This window comes from Oratosquilla oratoria, chromosome 39 (assembly GCF_046742065.1).
Source record: "Oratosquilla oratoria isolate Oo_2021 chromosome 39, ASM4674206v1, whole genome shotgun sequence".
NCBI classification, from domain to species: Eukaryota; Metazoa; Arthropoda; class Malacostraca; order Stomatopoda; family Squillidae; genus Oratosquilla; species Oratosquilla oratoria.
This window is the reverse complement of record NC_134815.1, coordinates 22,747,824-22,766,731: the sequence shown is the minus strand read 5'-3', so window position 1 is coordinate 22,766,731 and position 18,908 is coordinate 22,747,824. Positions and strand designations below refer to the sequence as shown.

Sequence of the window (18,908 nt, the reverse complement as noted above, 5' to 3'; positions counted from 1 at the left end):
AGAGAAGGAACGTTCAACTACATAACTAGAGGAAGAAGACTCTTTCAGCAGTTTGTCATTGACAATTATGTGAAAGTTGAAACAGACCGGTTAAGGTTTTTAGAATACAACCACAGTAAAATGCGTAAAGAAAGAATAGACCTGTTAAGGGTTAACGACAAAAACAGAACAGGCCAAAGGATTGTACTTCCACCAACTTTTGTGGGGGGACCAATGTACATGAAACAGCGCCAACAGGATGCTCTAGCGTACGTTTCCTGCTACGGTTCACCTGATTACTTCATTACCTTTACAATGAATCCTAAATGGTCGGATCTTATAAATGCTGTGGAGAAAGTTGGCGGGCCAGGCGCACAGCCGTGTGATCGCCCGGACATTGTAAGTCGAGTTTCAAGTTAAAACTGGATAGTTTAGTGAGTGATCTAACACAAAAGAACGCGCTTGGGCCTGTCAAAGCGTTTCTTTATAGTGTTGAATGGCAAAAACGAGGTTTGCCTCATGCTCACATATTACTCTGGATGGCAGTGCGTGTAACTGGAGACGTGGTTTCACAGCTAATAAGTGCAGAGATACCAAACAAAGAAACAGAGCCGAGGCTCTATGATATAGTAACACGCTGTATGATACATGGGCCTTGCAAAGGTTACGACGAGTCTCAGATGTGTTGCCAAGGAAAAGATTCTAAACCCGGGAAGTGTGCTAAAGGGTTCCCTAAGACTTGCAGGAGCGACTTATTGTTTGGCAACAACGGTTACCCGGAGTACGTTAGACGTTCTGTTGGTGAAGGAGGTAACTCTTTTCAAATGAAACTTAAAGAAGGTGTAAAAACTATTGACAACTCATGGGTTGTTCCGTACAACCCTTATTTGTGTTTGAAGTATGACGCGCACATCAACGTTGAATGTTCCAACTCAATTAAAGCCATCGCTTACGTGACCAAGTACGTTAACAAAGGCTCTGATCGTATACTGTTCACCAAGACCTCTGAAGACGGTGAGGTGAATGAAGTTAAAAACTATCAGGAGGCACGGTACGTCAACGCCAACGAAGCAACGTGGAAATTTTTTAAGTTTGAGATCCACAGGTCGTATCCCCCGGTGTTTGCATTGGATATCCATTTGGAAGGCGAAAACTCGGTGTTCTATAACGAATCCGCGTCACAAAAGGAAATCGATTCCAAGATACAAAAAGATACCCATTTAACCGCATTTTTTAAACTGTGTAAAACTGATGAGTTTGCAGCCACGTTACATTACAATCAGTTAACCTTTCATTACGTTTTCGATGCCAAAAAGGCTGTTTGGGAAGAACCTCTAGGGCGTACCTATAGTTTGGGGCGCATTCGTGCTGTAACCACCAAGACAGTAGAACTGTTCTACCTGAGGCTCCTGCTCACCCACAAGCCGGGCCCTACGTCGTTCGAAGACCTTCGCACGATCAACGGAGTCATGTACGAGTCGAATAGAGAAGCTGTTAAAGCCTTAGGGCTGTTGAGTGATGAAGAAACGTGGAAAGAAACAATTTTAGACATCATCAACCACACTAACGACAGAAAACAACTTCGAGAGACATACGCAAGTATGTTGGTCTTCTCGGATCTAGAAGATCAGTCGGGTATATGGGAAGAGGTCAAAGATTACTTCTCCAGCGATTACCTGTACAATGCTAATTTAACTGAGTACAACGATGAAATCTATTTGGACGCTTTAGACGACATTCAGTTACACGTTTGGAACTGCGGGGGAGGACTGATCACCGAATATGGTTTACCACCCTCTAGAGGAGGAAAGAAGACTTCAAACGTTATCAGAAGGGAGCGAGCTTACAACAAACAAAAGTTGAAGGAGAGTGTTGACCAAAAAGAAAAGCTTCTAAACAACAAACAACGGAACGTCTATGAAACTGTGATGAAACGAGTAAAAGACGGAGAAAAGTATAGTAACAACGGGATATTTGTTAGCGCTGCTGGAGGTACTGGCAAATCGTTTGTCTTGAACTTTCTGTTAGACACTGTACGCTCTGAAGGTAAAATCGCTTTAGCTATTGCTTCGTCAGGAATTGCGGCTACAGTTCTCTCGGGAGGAAGAACGGCTCATAACATGTTTAAGATTCCATTGATGGAATATGATGAAGTCAGAGCCTGTAGTGTCAAGAAGAATACAGAACTGGCAAAGTTATTACAAGAAACTCACTTAATAGTCTGGGACGAAGTTGTAATGGCTAACAAAAACACGTTGACAGCACTTGATATCACCTTGCGGGACATTCTCGAGAACGACAAGTTCATGGGAGGTAAAGTGTTTGTCTGTGCTGGCGATTTTCGACAGATTCTACCGGTTATCAGAGGCGGAGGGAAAGCAGAGGAACTCGAACACTGCATAAAGTCAAGTTACATGTGGGACGGGTTAACCAAGCTTGAGCTCACAGAAAACGTGCGCTTGAAGAAGGAAGATACAAAAAACATTAAGTTTGCGAAGCAACTGTTAACTCTCGGCACCCGTAAAGACGGTGATGTCTTTTTCGATAAGGATTTTGGTGTACGAGCTAACACACGTGAAGAGTTGGTAGCAAAAGTTTACGATGATTTAGAAAGTAACCATTTGAACGCGTCTTACTTTGAAAGGAGAGCAATAGTGTCACCCACAAACGATGATGTTGATAGCGTAAACCAGATGATACACGAGAAGATCGAAGAAGAGGAAAAAGTCTACTATAGCGTGGACACACCCGTCGATCAAGACTCAGACGTTCAAACATCAGTTTACAACGCAATGACGAGTCCGTCGTTGCCCCCACACGCTCTAAAGGTAAAAGTTGGAAGCGTTTTGATGATTATACGGAACATTTACACGCCTAAGCTTTGTAACGGTTCACGGATAATGATAACAAATTTGAAGAATAACATGTTGGTTGGAAAGATACTAGGAGGCAATTACCGTGGAGAGCAAGTGATTATACCTCGAATCACGTTAGAGGCCCAAGACACTCCAGTGCATTTCAAACGCAAGCAGTTTCCAGTTAAACTTAGCTACGCTATGACAATCAACAAGAGTCAAGGGCAAACGTTCGAACGATGCGGACTACTACTTGATTCCGTTCAATGTTTTGCTCACGGGCAGCTTTATGTCGCGTGTTCACGAGTGACAAGTTGGGATTCGTTGATATATTATACGGGTTGGCGTAAAGTAAACGGAGGGGTAGAAAGGAGGCCTGCCCACAACAGAGTATATAAGGAATTGTTTGAAGACGAGCCTGACACTGTTGAGGAGAAGCCATCAGAGAACGTTGTCTCAAATAAAACTCTTTTCGTCGAGGAAGAGGTTAAATACGAAACAAAAGACGTGCCAAAAGACCTTCATAGTATCACGGAAGAAGAGTCCATCAAAATGATTATGCTAGACTGGGTTATGCGTGACGAAGTTGAAGAGGAAGATGAGGATACGACGTTAAGTGGTAACGGGGATGGAGATGAAACCGAAACCTCACCCTCAAAAAAGATGGAAGAGTTGTTTATGTGTATCAAGAATTGTATTGAAGAAAACGATGAAACGTTAAAGAAAAGTATTGAAGAAAACAAAACGTTGAAAGAAAGTATTGAAGAGATCAAGGAGACGATCAAGCGACAAAGTGACGGTGGAGATAGTAGGTCTGAGGACAACGGTTCTTCTTCTACGCCGCCGAAAAAGAAGCAAAAACTTTGTACAGGTGTTGAACATGTTGAATAAAACCCTTTAAAATAAGTTAACTTTTATTTCACCCGTGGGACTGAAACAGATACCGTGGGACTGAAACAGATACTCATCTACTACAATTACTCAAACACTATCATAGACAAAGAAATCAACCTCTTTCTGACACGTACCCAAACTCAACAGGAACAAAAACCCACACAGACTATACACAAAATTTTCTTTAAGAATCAAATGACACCCGCATATAAAACTGACGAACGGGTCTTAAAAGAAATCATCACAAGGAATGTCACATGTATCAACCCACAAGAAAAATTAGCCATAATTGTATACTACAAAAACACAACCGTCTCTAGCCTGTTCATGAAGAATAACCAGACAAAAGATAACAACACCCTAAAGCAAGCGAATGTGGTTTACCAATACTCCTGCTCCGAAGAAGGTTGCAAACTTCTGCCTAACATGAATTATATTGGTGTTACCACTACTTCACTTAGCCGAAGGCTCACAATGCATGCCCGCGATGGTAGCATACGGAAACATATGACTCAATATCACAACAGAAATCCAACAAGACAAGACCTAGTTAACAATACCAAAATACTCAAACACTGTAACAATCACAAAAAACTACACATCCTGGAGAAAGTCTACATTTCACAACACACACCAATCATCAACATACAAACAAACACATTAGGCACCTTACTCTTAAACAAAGAATCCGGCACACCAGGACAAAATTTCCCTCGACAATATGACATATAACATCAACGGACATCTTGTCCAGTTCCCCCCCCCAGTCATTATAATCTGACTCGAACCTCTCCCAATTCCACCTCACCGTCCAGCTTTCCACCCCCGCAGTCATTATGATTGACCTGAACCTCTCCTAATTCCACCTCACTGGAACCATAAAGCCTTGTCATTTTGTAACTCCTTAGCATAATTGACATGGACCTTTTCCTGTCATTTTATCTGCCTGAAGATGGTTGTATGTAACAACCGAAAGCTTGCGATTGTATTTATATAATTAGTGTCAATATACCATGGATCTCGGTAGACTTGTGTTTAATCTACCCCTGGACTATAAGAAACATATAAGAAGAATGGAAAAAACAACTAAGAAGATAGTTGAAACTGAATTAGCATTGGTCTTTAACAAGACATGTCTACAAGAAAATTTACTGCCAAAATATACTAACATATACATATATATATATATACATATATGTATATATGTATATATGCATGTATATATACATACATACATACATATACCGTATATATATATATATATATATATATATATATATATATATATGTATAAATATATACATACATGTATATATGCATACATACATACATATATGGTATATATATATATATATATATATACATACATATATATACATATATATATACATACATACATACATATACCAAGGCTTTTTCCCCCTTACAAGGGAGGTAGCCAAAAAGGGAAAGGCATAAAATCATTTCCACCCATTCCATCCCTGAATACACTCCACACCCCTCCACCCTCCCTTTTATCTGAGCACCTCCTGGATGACGGGTCATCCCTGCACCTTGTCTACTGTCCTCTCCTTTAAATATATATATATATATATATATATATATATATATATATATATATATATATATATATATATGCAAATATGTTTCTATATGTTAGTCTGTATACGGCAGATGTCCATGGCCTTGGTATCTGATACATTCGAATTTTCTAAATGCGGGTGGTTTAATGTCAACGGCAGATTGTGCCAGAGGTATAAGTGTTCTTAGCTTGGCTGAACTTCAATATGTATAGCATTGGTTTGTCATTGTCTAATATTATTATTGAAATATATTATGACAAGGTGAATGCTAATTTGGATATGATCAACATTCTTTCAATTGTGAAATGTTTCCAACATTTCTATTTTCTTCGTGTAAATCCATTATGAAAGTATTCTAATATTATTTACCATATGATCTATGTCTAGGAATCTCACTGGCCGAGCGGCTTAGGGTGTCGTTACTTCCGACTGAGGGCGTGAGGATAGCAGTTTGAACCCTACCACCAGCAAGCAGAACCAATGGCATACTTCATTAGAATTGCACGCTAGAAAGTTCTCTGTAATGTTTACCGTACCAGCCTCGTGACGGGTGAAAGTTTCGCGACCTTAAACTAAATCATCATCATTATCTTTATTCAGTTCAGGCTGATGGTAACATTAGTGGTGTTGTTTAATTGTATCTTAATGCAAATGGATATATAAATTACTACTTGGGGCTACATGCTATATCGCCAATGTATGTGCCTATAGTACATATAAAGGTCATTTCTCGTTGTGTAGAAAAACAGAATCCTCTTTACCCATTGCACCGTAGAACCTCCACAGTAATACCTCGAGAAGATTCAGACAATTATTGCAATCTACACTGTAGATTGCAGTACTTGTCTGATTAAAGTTTACTGTGGAGTAAAATAGTAATGATAGTTTCCCTTTCCTTGATATTGTTGTTAAAGCTGCTTCCATTGATTTTGCCAAGAGGGTTTATAGAATGTCTGTAAATGCAGCTAAATGCGCGAACGTGGAAGGTAGAAATGTTTTGATAGCTGCAAGAAAATTGTTTTACGTCAGGAGGCCTATTCCTATTTTTTTATCGTAGCACTCTAGTATTTACGCTAGTGGAAAACTAACAACGACTATTCTAAAAAGGTCTTTGACAGCACTAAAAGACAGCTGCTAGGATTTTTTTTCATAACGTAACCCCCGATTCATAAAATTCTAGTATTTCAATAGAACATTCATGGTAGGGTGTTCCGGCATGATGATTAATGCATTAAGACAATAAAGAATGACTGCTAACTTACTAGCAATGATAATGATATCAATGTTTAATCTATCACAATAGTCACCATTCCTGCTAATTGATAATGAACAGCTTGTCAGGTGATTCGGAGAGTACATTTGAAATCATTGCTGCATATCATAGTAATAATGGGTAATGTGTGCTCTGCAATTCTTTATACATTATACACACGGCATGCAACCTCATTGGCATCTGCCTCTCCCGTTGTATCATAGAACATTTAAACTGCACCATCAATGCAATTATTAGTCTGAACTAAAAAGGGATAATATAACAGACAATATTATAGTAACAACATAGTAACTTCAAGAAGCTATTAGAAATCTTTTACAAAAGAGGGAACCTGGATTATCATCAACACCTTGCTACTGCCGTTCCACATTATGTTTAAACTATTAGACCTAAAGTAATCAAGAGTCCATATGTTGGCTATTAGTTCAACCTACGGAAACCTGCACCATTACGCCGTATATTCGACATTAGACCATCCACACTGAGGGGATCCAACTGCATCAGTTACCGAGTGCGCCTCTTTGAGTTACCCTGCATCTTGTATATATTATTTGCTTTCCCTATCCTCCTGATAGCGGTCGCACGTGGAAGAGACGATGAAGAAGTGAGCAACTAGACTCCAGGAAAACCAAAAGGCAATGAACAGGAAGGACTAGAGTTCAGAGGCCTACAATCACATGACAGAGCTTCAAGATGAGATGGATTGTCAGGGAACATATATGGTGTAAATAGGATAACAGGAAGAGCAACTGAACGTTATAGGTAGAGTGGAAAAATGATATAGACAGTTTCAACAGAGGCATCATGCATGCATACATTCGCACATACTTACATACATATATACATACATACATATATACATACATACATATATACATACATACATACATACATACATACATACATACATACATACATACATACATACATACATACATACATACATACATACATACATACATACATACATACATACATACATACATACATACATACATGCATACATGCATACATGCATACATACATACATACATACATACATACATACATACATACATACATACATACATACATACATACATACATACATACATACATACATACATACATACATACATACATACATACATACGTGCATATGTACATACAGTCTATATACACACGGATACATACATACATACATACATACATACATACATAAATTTTAGACTAAGCATATCACTCTAATAATTACTATATTACTCATAAAAGTGCCCAATTGTATTATTGTCAGTGTATCACTGCTATCTCAATAAACCTATCATTATTATTATTATTATTATTATTATTACATACATACATACATACATACATACATACATACATACATACATACATACATACATACATACATACATACATACATACATACATACATACACACATGCATACATACATACATACATACATACATACATACATACATACATACATACATACATACATACATACATGCATACATACATACATACATACATGCATACAAATATACATACAGACACACACACACACACACACACACACACACACACACACACACACACACACACACACACACACACACACACACACACACACACACACACACACACGCACACATACACACACACACACACACACACACTCGGTGGCATAGTTGGTAGAGCGCTGAACTGGGAAGCAGAAATGCTCCCAGCACCCAGTTCGAATCCTGCCCAGGGCCGAAATTATTTCGGTATCGCTGTGCCTCGGGTCGTTACTCTGACTCTCGTGGGCGGGGAGTTGGGTGTGTGTGTGTGTGCAAGGTCATAGCATTACCCATAGATCGGACCTACGAGCTCTGAGCTCTCTTCCAGGAGGGAAATACCTGTCGATCACGAGTCCAACACGTAATCCAAAGACCAAGTGAACACACACACACACACACACACACACACACACACACACACACACACACACACACACACACACACACACACACACACACACACACACACACACACACACACACACACAAATATATATATATATTGTAAGGTATACCTCTACTAACCACCTATTACCACCTAACAACCACTACGACACTTCTGAATCACACCCCGCCACGTCGCACCATGTTTCATCGAGCCGGCTTCAAACCCTCGAAGCACCTGAGGTTTCGACTCTCTCCTATAAAATGAGGGTTCACCGCCCCATGAGTCAGTCTCAGCTGTAAGCTGAATACACTCGCTTCTAACCTGGTGTTGGTGGACGAGAGACGATATCGGACTACTCATCATCCCTTCGGTGCTGGTAACGTAGGGCGTTGCGGAAGGAACCAAGTTCTCTGTGTACTCAAGTTCTTAATTTGTTCAAGTTCCTAGTGGTCAAGTTGAATAGTGTTAAGTTAATTTAAGATAAGTCTAATTTAATGTTAAGTTTAATTGTATTTGTTGGGAATGTCAGTTGGTAATAAATATTGTTAAATGTTATTGTATGCTTTAAATTCATTCACTTCGAAATGTTATGTATGTTCCCCCCTTAGACTAACCTTGACGTACGTAACATTTGTGGGGGCCCGTCCGGGATCTGACTCGTTGATCGTAATAAGTCATCGTAATCACTCTGATTCTCTCTAATAGTTTAATAATTGTATTTAACTTGAAATTGAAAAATATTTTCACCTGGAACTTGACTTCTCTCCGCAACGTCTCTATACCTTGTGTGCATTTATTGTGAATCCTGCTTGTACCTGCTTTAAATTCTCTATAAATGGCCAAATAGGGGTAGTTAGTACAGTAGGTTGTTCTATGTATTGTTCTTACCGACAGAAGTGGTGTTCTCCCACATACAGCTTGCAATTGTGACTCCTTTTCCTTGCTTACTATAACTTATGTGAATTTACTTTATGCACGATTACGTCGCTGTAACTTGACCAACCCAAATACTCTACTTTTTACTTAAACTACAGAGTATACCTATGAATAGGGCCCTTGTTTTACAGTAGTGTGGGCTGCTGTCCCCCTGTTTCCTTTTGGCTTGTTACGAGTAGAACGTACCTTGCAAGAACCTAATTCGGTCTTGCCACTTAAGTTTATGCCAGGTGATAAACTTCATGATACCTGTAAGGCCTTTAGCTTATTCTCGAGTTAACTTGCCAGGCTCTAAGCAGGTTTCACTTATATATATATATATATATATAGAGTACGGAATCTTTTAAATTTAAACCATGGCTAAGAAGAGTGATTTCAAAGCGACTGAGTTTGTGGGTAACCCAGAGATCCAAGAATTCAAAGAGACTAATATTTGTAAGGACGATTTAAAGTATATAGCAAAGACCTTCAATATCTCTTTCAAACCTGACTTAAGGAAAGATGAGCTACGTGCTCTAATTCTAGCTCACTTAGGGGATAAAGATGTCCTCGAAGCTTCACGTTCGTTACAGACTTCAGATCCTAATCTATTACTTGAACTAGAGAAAGTGAAGCTAATGTCTCAACAAATGCAAATAGACTATGACAGAGAAGAAAGAGAAAAGGAGAGAGAAGAAAGAGAAAAGGAGAGAGAAGAAAGAGAAAAGGAAAGAGAAAAGGAGAGAGAAGAAAGAGAAAAGGAAAGGGCTCATGAACTTCAACTTAAGCAATTAGACATTCAAAACAATGCCAACTCTCCTAAAACTAAGACTGATTTGCTGAAGTATGTCAAGCTTATACCTACATTTCCTGATAGAGATCCTGAGTCTTTCTTTAGGGAATTTGAATCCACAGCTCTACACTTTGAAATTCCTAAACCTGACTGGGTTTGGCTTATTAAACCTAAGCTGTCTGATAAAGCACTTAAAGTATGTAATAATGTGGACGATAACACTAATTATGACGAGGTTAAAGTAGCAATTCTAGCTTCGTACTCAATCAGTACAGAAGGATACAGACAAGCATTTAGGTCACTTAATAAACTTAAGTATCAAACTTACCATGAATTTGCCTCTGAGAAATTAAGGGGTCTTAAGAGGTGGTTAAAGTCAGCCAGTGTTAATACTTTTGATGAACTTGTTAATGTTATAGCATTAGAGGAATTTATAAGAAAGATTCCCTACTCTATCAAAATGCACCTCATCGATAGGGGAGAAAATGACCTGATTAAGGCCGCACAGTTGGCTGATGTGTTTTCCCTGGTCCATCGTTCGCCCACCAGGGAGAGGAGAGTGCTCCAGCATAATGTAAAGTCTAATAGTGGGTTTAAGGATGGTGAGCTGGTAGATCAGAGTAACTTAAAAACAAATCTAACCTGCTCATTTTGTAAAAGACGTGGACACCACATAAAACAATGCCCAGACCCTAAATGTAAAGTGTCACAAACTACTGCTCCCAGCAAAACTGTAGCTGCAATTCTGTCTGTGCCAACCAGTAAAACTGCCGATATCTTTCAGCCTTTCCGTTCACTTGGTGCCGTGTCTCTGGAGGATGGTGGCGAGGTGCACCCCATTCGTATCGTGAGAGATACAGCTGCTGCCCAGACGGTTATACTAAAGTCATCTGTTCCTGGCATAGACAGCAATTATACCGGCGAAAGTGTGTACCTCCATGACTTTAACAGCCAATTTCCTTTGAGACTAGCTCGGGTGCATCTCAGCTGCGGCATTGTTCAGGGACCTGTAACGGTGGCGGTGAGCGAACAACCTTCCCTTCCTATCCCAGACTGTAGTTTACTTCTTGGTAATGACATAGCTGGTGGACTTGTACAAACTCCTGCTCCTATCATTTTGAGTGACACTCCCTTAACGCATAACCCTACTGATGAGTTAGAGCGAGAATAGCCAAATTTGTTCCCTAGTTGTGCGGTAACCCAATCCCAAAAATTAAAAGACACACCTACACATTCACCCCTTCCTCCTCCAAGTGCTATTCCACAAATATTCACTGAACAGAGTTTATTAGAAGCACAACAGAATGACACTACTCTAACTCCCTTACACTCTAAAGTAGTTCCCAAGGAAGATATTCTACATCCTCCATCATTCTATTATCATGATAACATCCTCATGAGACTTTACAGACCACCGCAATTATCAGATGATGACACCTGGGCAGAATGTCACCAAATTGTATTACCCACCAGCTTGAGAACTCCTATAATGGAAGTAGCTCACCAAGGTCTCTCAGGTCATTTAGGAATAAGGAAGACATATCTTCGCCTTCTGAATGAGTTTTATTGGCCTGGCATGAAAAAAGATGTAGCTGAATTTGTTAAGAATTGCCACCCATGCCAGATTGTTGGGAAACCTAATGAAACTATACCACCATATCCATTGCAGCCTATTAAAGTACCTTTTGAGCCTTTCATTAAATTAATTATAGACATTGTTGGACCTCTCCCAAAGACAAAGAAAGGCAACCAATACATTCTCACCACACTTTGCCCAACTACAAGATACCCTGATGCTTTTCCTCTTAAGAATATCTCTGCTAAAACTGTTGCTAATACACTCACTAACTTGTTCACGACCTTTGGAATCCCAGAAGAAATCCAATCAGACAGAGGTAGCAATTTTACCAGTGTTCTATTTGCAGAAGTTCTAAAGCTGCTCGGTATTAAACAAACTCTATCAACAGCTTACCATCCTCAGTCGCAGGGGGCCTTGGAACGTTTTCATCAGACTATGAAATCTATGATTAGGAAGTTCTGCTGTGAGGAAGACAGCGGTTGGGATGAGGGCCTGCAATTTCTTCTATTTGCCATAAGGGAAACACCATCAGAATCCCTAGGGGTCTCACCTTTTGAGTTGCTCTTTGGACGCAAGGTAAGAGGACCCCTCAAGGTCATCAAAGATCATTTGATCTCCTTACCTTCTACAAAGTTAGTCACGGTAAACAATTACATTACCTCTCTTAAATCTAACTTGGATAAAGTTCGTTCTTTTGCCAAAACTAACCTAGCTCATGCCCAGTCTGTAATGAAGACTAACTTTGACTCAAAAGCCTTGGTCAGAGAGTTCAAAGAGGGGGACTTAGTCCTGGCATACATCCCTATCTCTGGTTCACCTCTTAGCGCTAAATATCATGGACCATACAAAATTTCTAAGAAACTATCAGATTCTAACTATGTAATTTCAACACCCGACCGTCACAAGGCTACCCAACATATTCATGTGAACCTAATTAAACCATATATGACCACTAGCCCACTACTAGACTATGAGAAACAAGTGTTAGCGGTGAATACTGTACCTAATGTTATGTCTCATACACCTAATAATGCCATGTACATTAATTTTGACAAGATTTTACCGAACATTGACTCCCATCCTACCGATAATTCGCATATACTTGGTAACCTAGTTCCCTACCTTAGTCATCTCACGAATGAACATGCCAATGATGTAACTGAAATCATTCACAAATATGACTCTCTCTTCAAAGATGTGTCCGGCATCTGCAACATTGCCACTCATGACGTGAAGCTTGTACCTGGATCTTCTCCTATTAGGCACAATCCTTATAGAATCCACCCCCAGAAGCGAGAGCAGATGAGGAGTGAGGTCAACTTCCTGCTCGACCACGGATTGGCCAGCCCGAGTCAATCCCCCTGGGCTTCGCCGTGCCTGCTGGTGCCGAAGGAGGGAGGTCAACTTCGCCTGTGTACGGACTATAGGAGAGTCAACTCTATAACTGTTCCTGACGCATATCCATTACCCCGCGTTGACGACCTAATTGACGAGGTGGGAACGGCCCAGTACATTACTAAAATAGATCTAATGAAAGGTTACTATCAGATACCTTTAACAGAAGAGGCTAAATTGATCTCTGCTTTTACAACACCATTTGGCCTCTATCATTATAATGTCATGCCCTTCGGAATGAGGAATAGTCCGGCCACCTTTCAGAGGGCAATGAACTACCTATTGCAAGACTTAAAGGGTGTGGGGGTGTATTTAGATGACATCTTGATTTTTTCTCATGACTGGCAACAACACCTCCAACAGGTAGATGCTGTGCTATCCAGATTATGCCAAGCCAACCTGACTGTCAAACTCTCCAAGACCAGCTTTGGAAAGGCTACAGTGACGTATCTTGGACATGAAGTTGGGCAAGGCATCGTTCGACCCAAGACTGCTAACATCTCTGCTGTCATGGAGTACCCTGTTCCCGCTACCCGGAAGGCGCTCATGAGGTTTTTGGGCATGTCAGAGTACTATCGGAGATTCTGCCCGAACTTCGCCGAAGCTGCACTTCCTCTCACCAAGCTGACCAGCGGTTCTGTTCCATACAAGTGGACACAAAATTGTCAAGCCGCGTTCGAACATCTTAAGGCGATGCTTACAAGGGATCCAGTTCTACGGTCACCAGACTTCACTAAACCCTTCGTTCTCCACACCGATGCTAGTGATGTCGCTATTGGAGCTGTACTTCTCCAGGAGAACACAGACACTCTTCACCCAGTGGCCTACTTCTCTGCAAAACTAGGCGTCCATCAACTCAACTATTCTACTGTAGAGAAGGAGCTACTGGCTATAGTGGCTGCTATCAAGAAGTTTGAGTGCTACCTTCAACCTAGCATAAAACCTCTCAAAATATACAGCGACCACAACCCTCTGACCTTTCTACACCGTAACAAAACTTCGAACCAAAGGATGCTTCGGTGGTCTCTGTTCCTTCAACCATTTAACATAGACATCCACCATATCACCGGATCCCAAAACGTGTTGGCCGATACCCTGAGCCGTATATAAACCATCTTATTCTCACTCACCGCCTCTACATCCCGATGTGGCGGCGTCTTAAGGGTGGGGGAGTGTAAGGTATACCTCTACTAACCACCTATTACCACCTAACAACCACTACGACACTTCTGAATCACACCCCGCCACGTCGCACCATGTTTCATCGAGCCGGCTTCAAACCCTCGAAGCACCTGAGGTTTCGACTCTCTCCTATAAAATGAGGGTTCACCGCCCCATGAGTCAGTCTCAGCTGTAAGCTGAATACACTCGCTTCTAACCTGGTGTTGGTGGACGAGAGACGATATCGGACTACTCATCATCCCTTCGGTGCTGGTAACGTAGGGCGTTGCGGAAGGAACCAAGTTCTCTGTGTACTCAAGTTCTTAATTTGTTCAAGTTCCTAGTGGTCAAGTTGAATAGTGTTAAGTTAATTTAAGATAAGTCTAATTTAATGTTAAGTTTAATTGTATTTGTTGGGAATGTCAGTTGGTAATAAATATTGTTAAATGTTATTGTATGCTTTAAATTCATTCACTTCGAAATGTTATGTATGTTCCCCCCTTAGACTAACCTTGACGTACGTAACAATACATACATACATACATACATACATACATACATACATACATACATACATACATACATACATACATACATACATACGTACCTGCATGTATGCATACATACATACATACATACATACATACATACATACATTCATATATACATATTCTATGGATATCAGTTAGTGATCTGTATGAGCACGGTTTGATATATTACAAAGGAAAATTATAAATGTTTTTTCTAACGGCTATTTTAAACTGATTGTTAGAGAGGAGTCTTTTGAAATGTGTTTCAACTAGCCAATCTTTTCAAATATGGCTTTGACTGTTAATCACTACTGTACAATAGAACAGTGTTCAATAATTTTGCATAATGCTTTCTCGTAATTGAAAATATCCCCCAACAAGTAATTTTACATTGGCTTCTTCTTGGTTTAGTCATTACCAATTGATTATTCAAAGAGCAAGTCAGATAAACCCACTATCTAAAGATAAAACGAAGAAAACGTAACTACTCTTTTCATTTTTTGTACTATTTTAGGACTTACTTTCTCTCTGAGTTGGCCAAACATAATTGCCTTGTTAGAAGTCAGACATGGGTCTTTTCTGACGTCACTCGATGATTCAGGAAGAATTGAAAAGTTACCTAATGCTTTCCACACCCAAAATTGGATGACAAAACCTGCTGGTTAAACTAGATCATCATCATCCTAGATACTCATATACAGATTCAAATTATTTTTTTATGTTATCTTAATTTTTTATTGGATATGAAAACAAGTCATTCTTATTTGATTCTTAAAAAGAATGTATTTTTGAACACTATCTTTAAGATAGAGATTAGGGAATGCAATATATAAAATTGCTCGTCTACTTCAGCAAAATGCTGATGCCTCGAGCATCTATTGAATTCCGCGTCTCAACTGCAGCTACCAAAGTCTCTTGGACCTCTTCACGGATCTCTCTCTCTCTCTTTCTCTCTCTCTTTCTCTCTCTCTCTCTCTCTCTCTCTCTCTCTCTCTCTCTCTCTCTCTCTCTCTCTCTCTCTCTCTCTCTCTCTCTTTCTCTTTCTCTCTCTCTCTCTCTCTCTCTCTAAAAAAAAGACTGGTTTCTGCACTGTTATGTTTCCCGTTTATCCCTCATTTACATTAAGGTGCCTGGAACTAAGACAGGAATCTAGAAATTGATAACCTGCTATTAATGAAGTGAAATTTTCTAACAAGACGATCTTCATTTTGTCTAACAAGCACCTGGCTTACGCCAGGGGTGCATGGCCTTCGGCAAGACCCGCTGCGCGGATCGCTCGCTTCGCTTTCGTGTTACACGGGCAGTTCTAATCTTTAATTGTTGGTCTCTGTCATAATAAAAGTATAGGTCCAAATACGAATTATCATTTCTCCGTTTCGGCGCCCCTGGAAACGGGCAGAGGCATTGTGTCCAACGTGCAACCTTGACCACGATTGGGGTACTTTCTTTTAAATGTCTTGAACCTACGCTCTAAATAGTACAACTGGTATTGCCTGTGTCCTCTTCCACCATTACCACAAAAATTGTTGTAGCCTGCGTAATAGTGCTTCTTGAAATTTTCTACAACCTCGGAAGAAATACAAACACCAAGAACTTCGAAATCTTCGAGACCTTCCAGAAGTTCGAGACCTTCCAGAACTTCGAGACCTTCCAGACCTTCGAGAACTTCGGCACTTTCGAGAACTTCGGCACCTTCGAGAGCTTCGGCACCTTCGAGAACTTCGGCACCTTCGAGAACTTCGGCACCTTCGAGAACTTCAACACCTTCGAGAACTTCGGCACCTTCGAGAACTTCGGCACCTTCGAGAACTTCGCACCTTCGACAACTTTGGCGCCTTCGAGAACTTCTGCGCATGGGCTCCTAATCTCAGTGAGACACACCACAACACCCTTCAAATCATACAAAACAAAGCCCTAAAAACAATTACAGGTTGCACAAATACAACACCTAAAGACCATTTACACCATGAAACAAGTCCTCAAAGTCAAGGACCTCCTCGACATGAGAGGCACACAAACACTTGCCGCAGCCACCACAAACACATCACACCCGCTACACTACATAGCAGAACACCCACACACACCAAAAAACATTAAAACAACACCCAAAGACCTTTATCACGCGCAGATACTCTCTTCTCTTCCTCCACAACCACCAAATACCAGCCTCCGGAAACATATTCATAATCATACCACTCACCGCTCCATTAACACACTGAAAGACAACACACTGCTGTATGCCTGACCCCCTGATATCCACCCTTCTGAATCCTCTCTCCCACGAAAGGACAGAGTCCACTTGGCCAGACTGCGGTGCGGTCACCACCCAGCACTTCTAAGCTACCAGAAGAGGCTGGATGACCGCGTTGTGAACAGCTGCCCAGGATGTAACACTTCACCCCATACCATACAACACATAATGGAAGACTGCATTATACACAATCATGCGCGCAAACAACACAACATACGCTCTATAAGGGATTTGTGGGAAAACCCAATTTCGGCTATGTCATTCCTTGGGGAGACGGGACTGCTCGGACAGACAGTCTAGGGAACGACAACAACAACAACAATTTCTGCGCCTTCGAGAACTTCGGCGCTTTCGAGAACTTCGGCGCCTTCGCGAACTTCGGCGCCTTCGAGAACTTTGGCACCTTCGAGAACTTCGGCACCTTCGAGAACTTCGGCACCTTCGACAATTTCGGCACTTTCGAGAACTTCGAGAACCTCGACACCTTCGAGAACTTCGGCACCTTCGAGAACTTCGGCACCTTCGAGAACTTCGGCAGCTTTGAGAACTTCGACACCATGGCTTAACGATGATCGTTCTTTACTCAACGATGATCGTCCACGGCTCAACGATGATCGTCCATTGCAAAATGATGATCGTTCAGGGCTCAACGATGATCGTCCATGACTCAACGATGAGCGTCCATGGCCTAACGATGATCGTCCACGGCTCAAGGTTGAGTCGTCGAAATCGAAATTAGTCGATCGATCGAATCGAGAAAAAAGTCTGACAGACAGACACGAAACCGCTTTTATTTATAAGACAACAAAAATTTACGATGAAATGACTTTATTGATTCCTTGATGGAGAAATCCTTGCAAGTTTGATATAACGTTGGAAATTTAGCGGCATGTTCTCGTTTTAAAAACACAACTTGCTTTTTGTTTTTCGACAGGTGCTGTTTTGTTATTCTTTTCGTTTCAGTAACCCATTTCCAAAAATGGCGGTTTCTTCGTTTCATTACTGCTGAAGTTTCAGGCATCTTTCACAGGTTGAATGTACACGTGCCCTTGATATCACGTCGGGCCCTGCCAAAAAAAAAATCGAATTGACCTTTACTCTCGGACAGGGGTCAGCGTGTCCGCATTTTGCCGGGTTCTGACGGATTGGGAAAACCGATCAGGTCACAGATTTTTTAGTAATAATATAAGATTATTTTAAATCTATTCTATTTATGACAGACACACACACACATATACATATACACATACGACTCGGTGGTGCAGTTGGTAGAACGCTGGACTGGGAAGTCCGGTGGTGCTCGCAGTACCCAATCCGAATCCTGCCCAGGGCCGAAATTATTTCGGTATCGCTGTGCTTCGGGTCGTTACTCTGACTCTCGTGGGCGGGGAATTGTGTGTGTGTGTATAAAAGGTCATAGCATTACCCATAGATCGGTCATACGAGCTCTGAGCTCTCTTCCGGGAGGGAAATAGCTGTCGATCACGAGTCCAACACGTGATCCAAAGACCAAGGTGAATACACATACGCATACACACACCCGCACACACACACACACACACACACACACACACACACACACACACACACACACACACACACACACACACACACACACACACACACACACACACACACACACACACACACACACACACACACACACACACACACACACACACACACACACACACACACATATATATATATATATATATATCTGTATATATATATATATATATACATATATATATATATATATATAT

The 18,908-nt window shown here is 40.8% G+C and overlaps 3 protein-coding genes across 3 annotated transcripts; all 3 read left to right on the top strand.

Moving 5' to 3' along the window:
* Positions 1-518: 518 nt before the first annotated feature.
* On the top strand, positions 519-3,725 carry LOC143020185 (uncharacterized). Its single transcript, XM_076176347.1, has one exon. It carries the CDS (start codon positions 519-521, stop codon positions 3,723-3,725), a length of 3,207 nt encoding a protein of 1,068 aa, XP_076032462.1.
* Positions 3,726-9,810: 6,085 nt separating this feature from the next.
* Positions 9,811-11,397, top strand: LOC143020183 (uncharacterized). The gene is made up of 2 exons (XM_076176346.1): positions 9,811-10,062; positions 10,222-11,397. Exons 1-2 carry the CDS (start codon positions 9,811-9,813, stop codon positions 11,395-11,397), a joined length of 1,428 nt encoding a protein of 475 aa, XP_076032461.1.
* A 405-nt stretch (positions 11,398-11,802) lies between these two features.
* On the top strand, positions 11,803-13,750 carry LOC143020182 (uncharacterized). Its single transcript, XM_076176345.1, has 2 exons — positions 11,803-13,646; positions 13,741-13,750. The coding sequence occupies exons 1-2, from the start codon at positions 11,803-11,805 to the stop codon at positions 13,748-13,750; spliced, it is 1,854 nt and encodes a 617-aa protein (XP_076032460.1).
* The last annotated feature ends 5,158 nt before the right edge of the window (positions 13,751-18,908 follow it).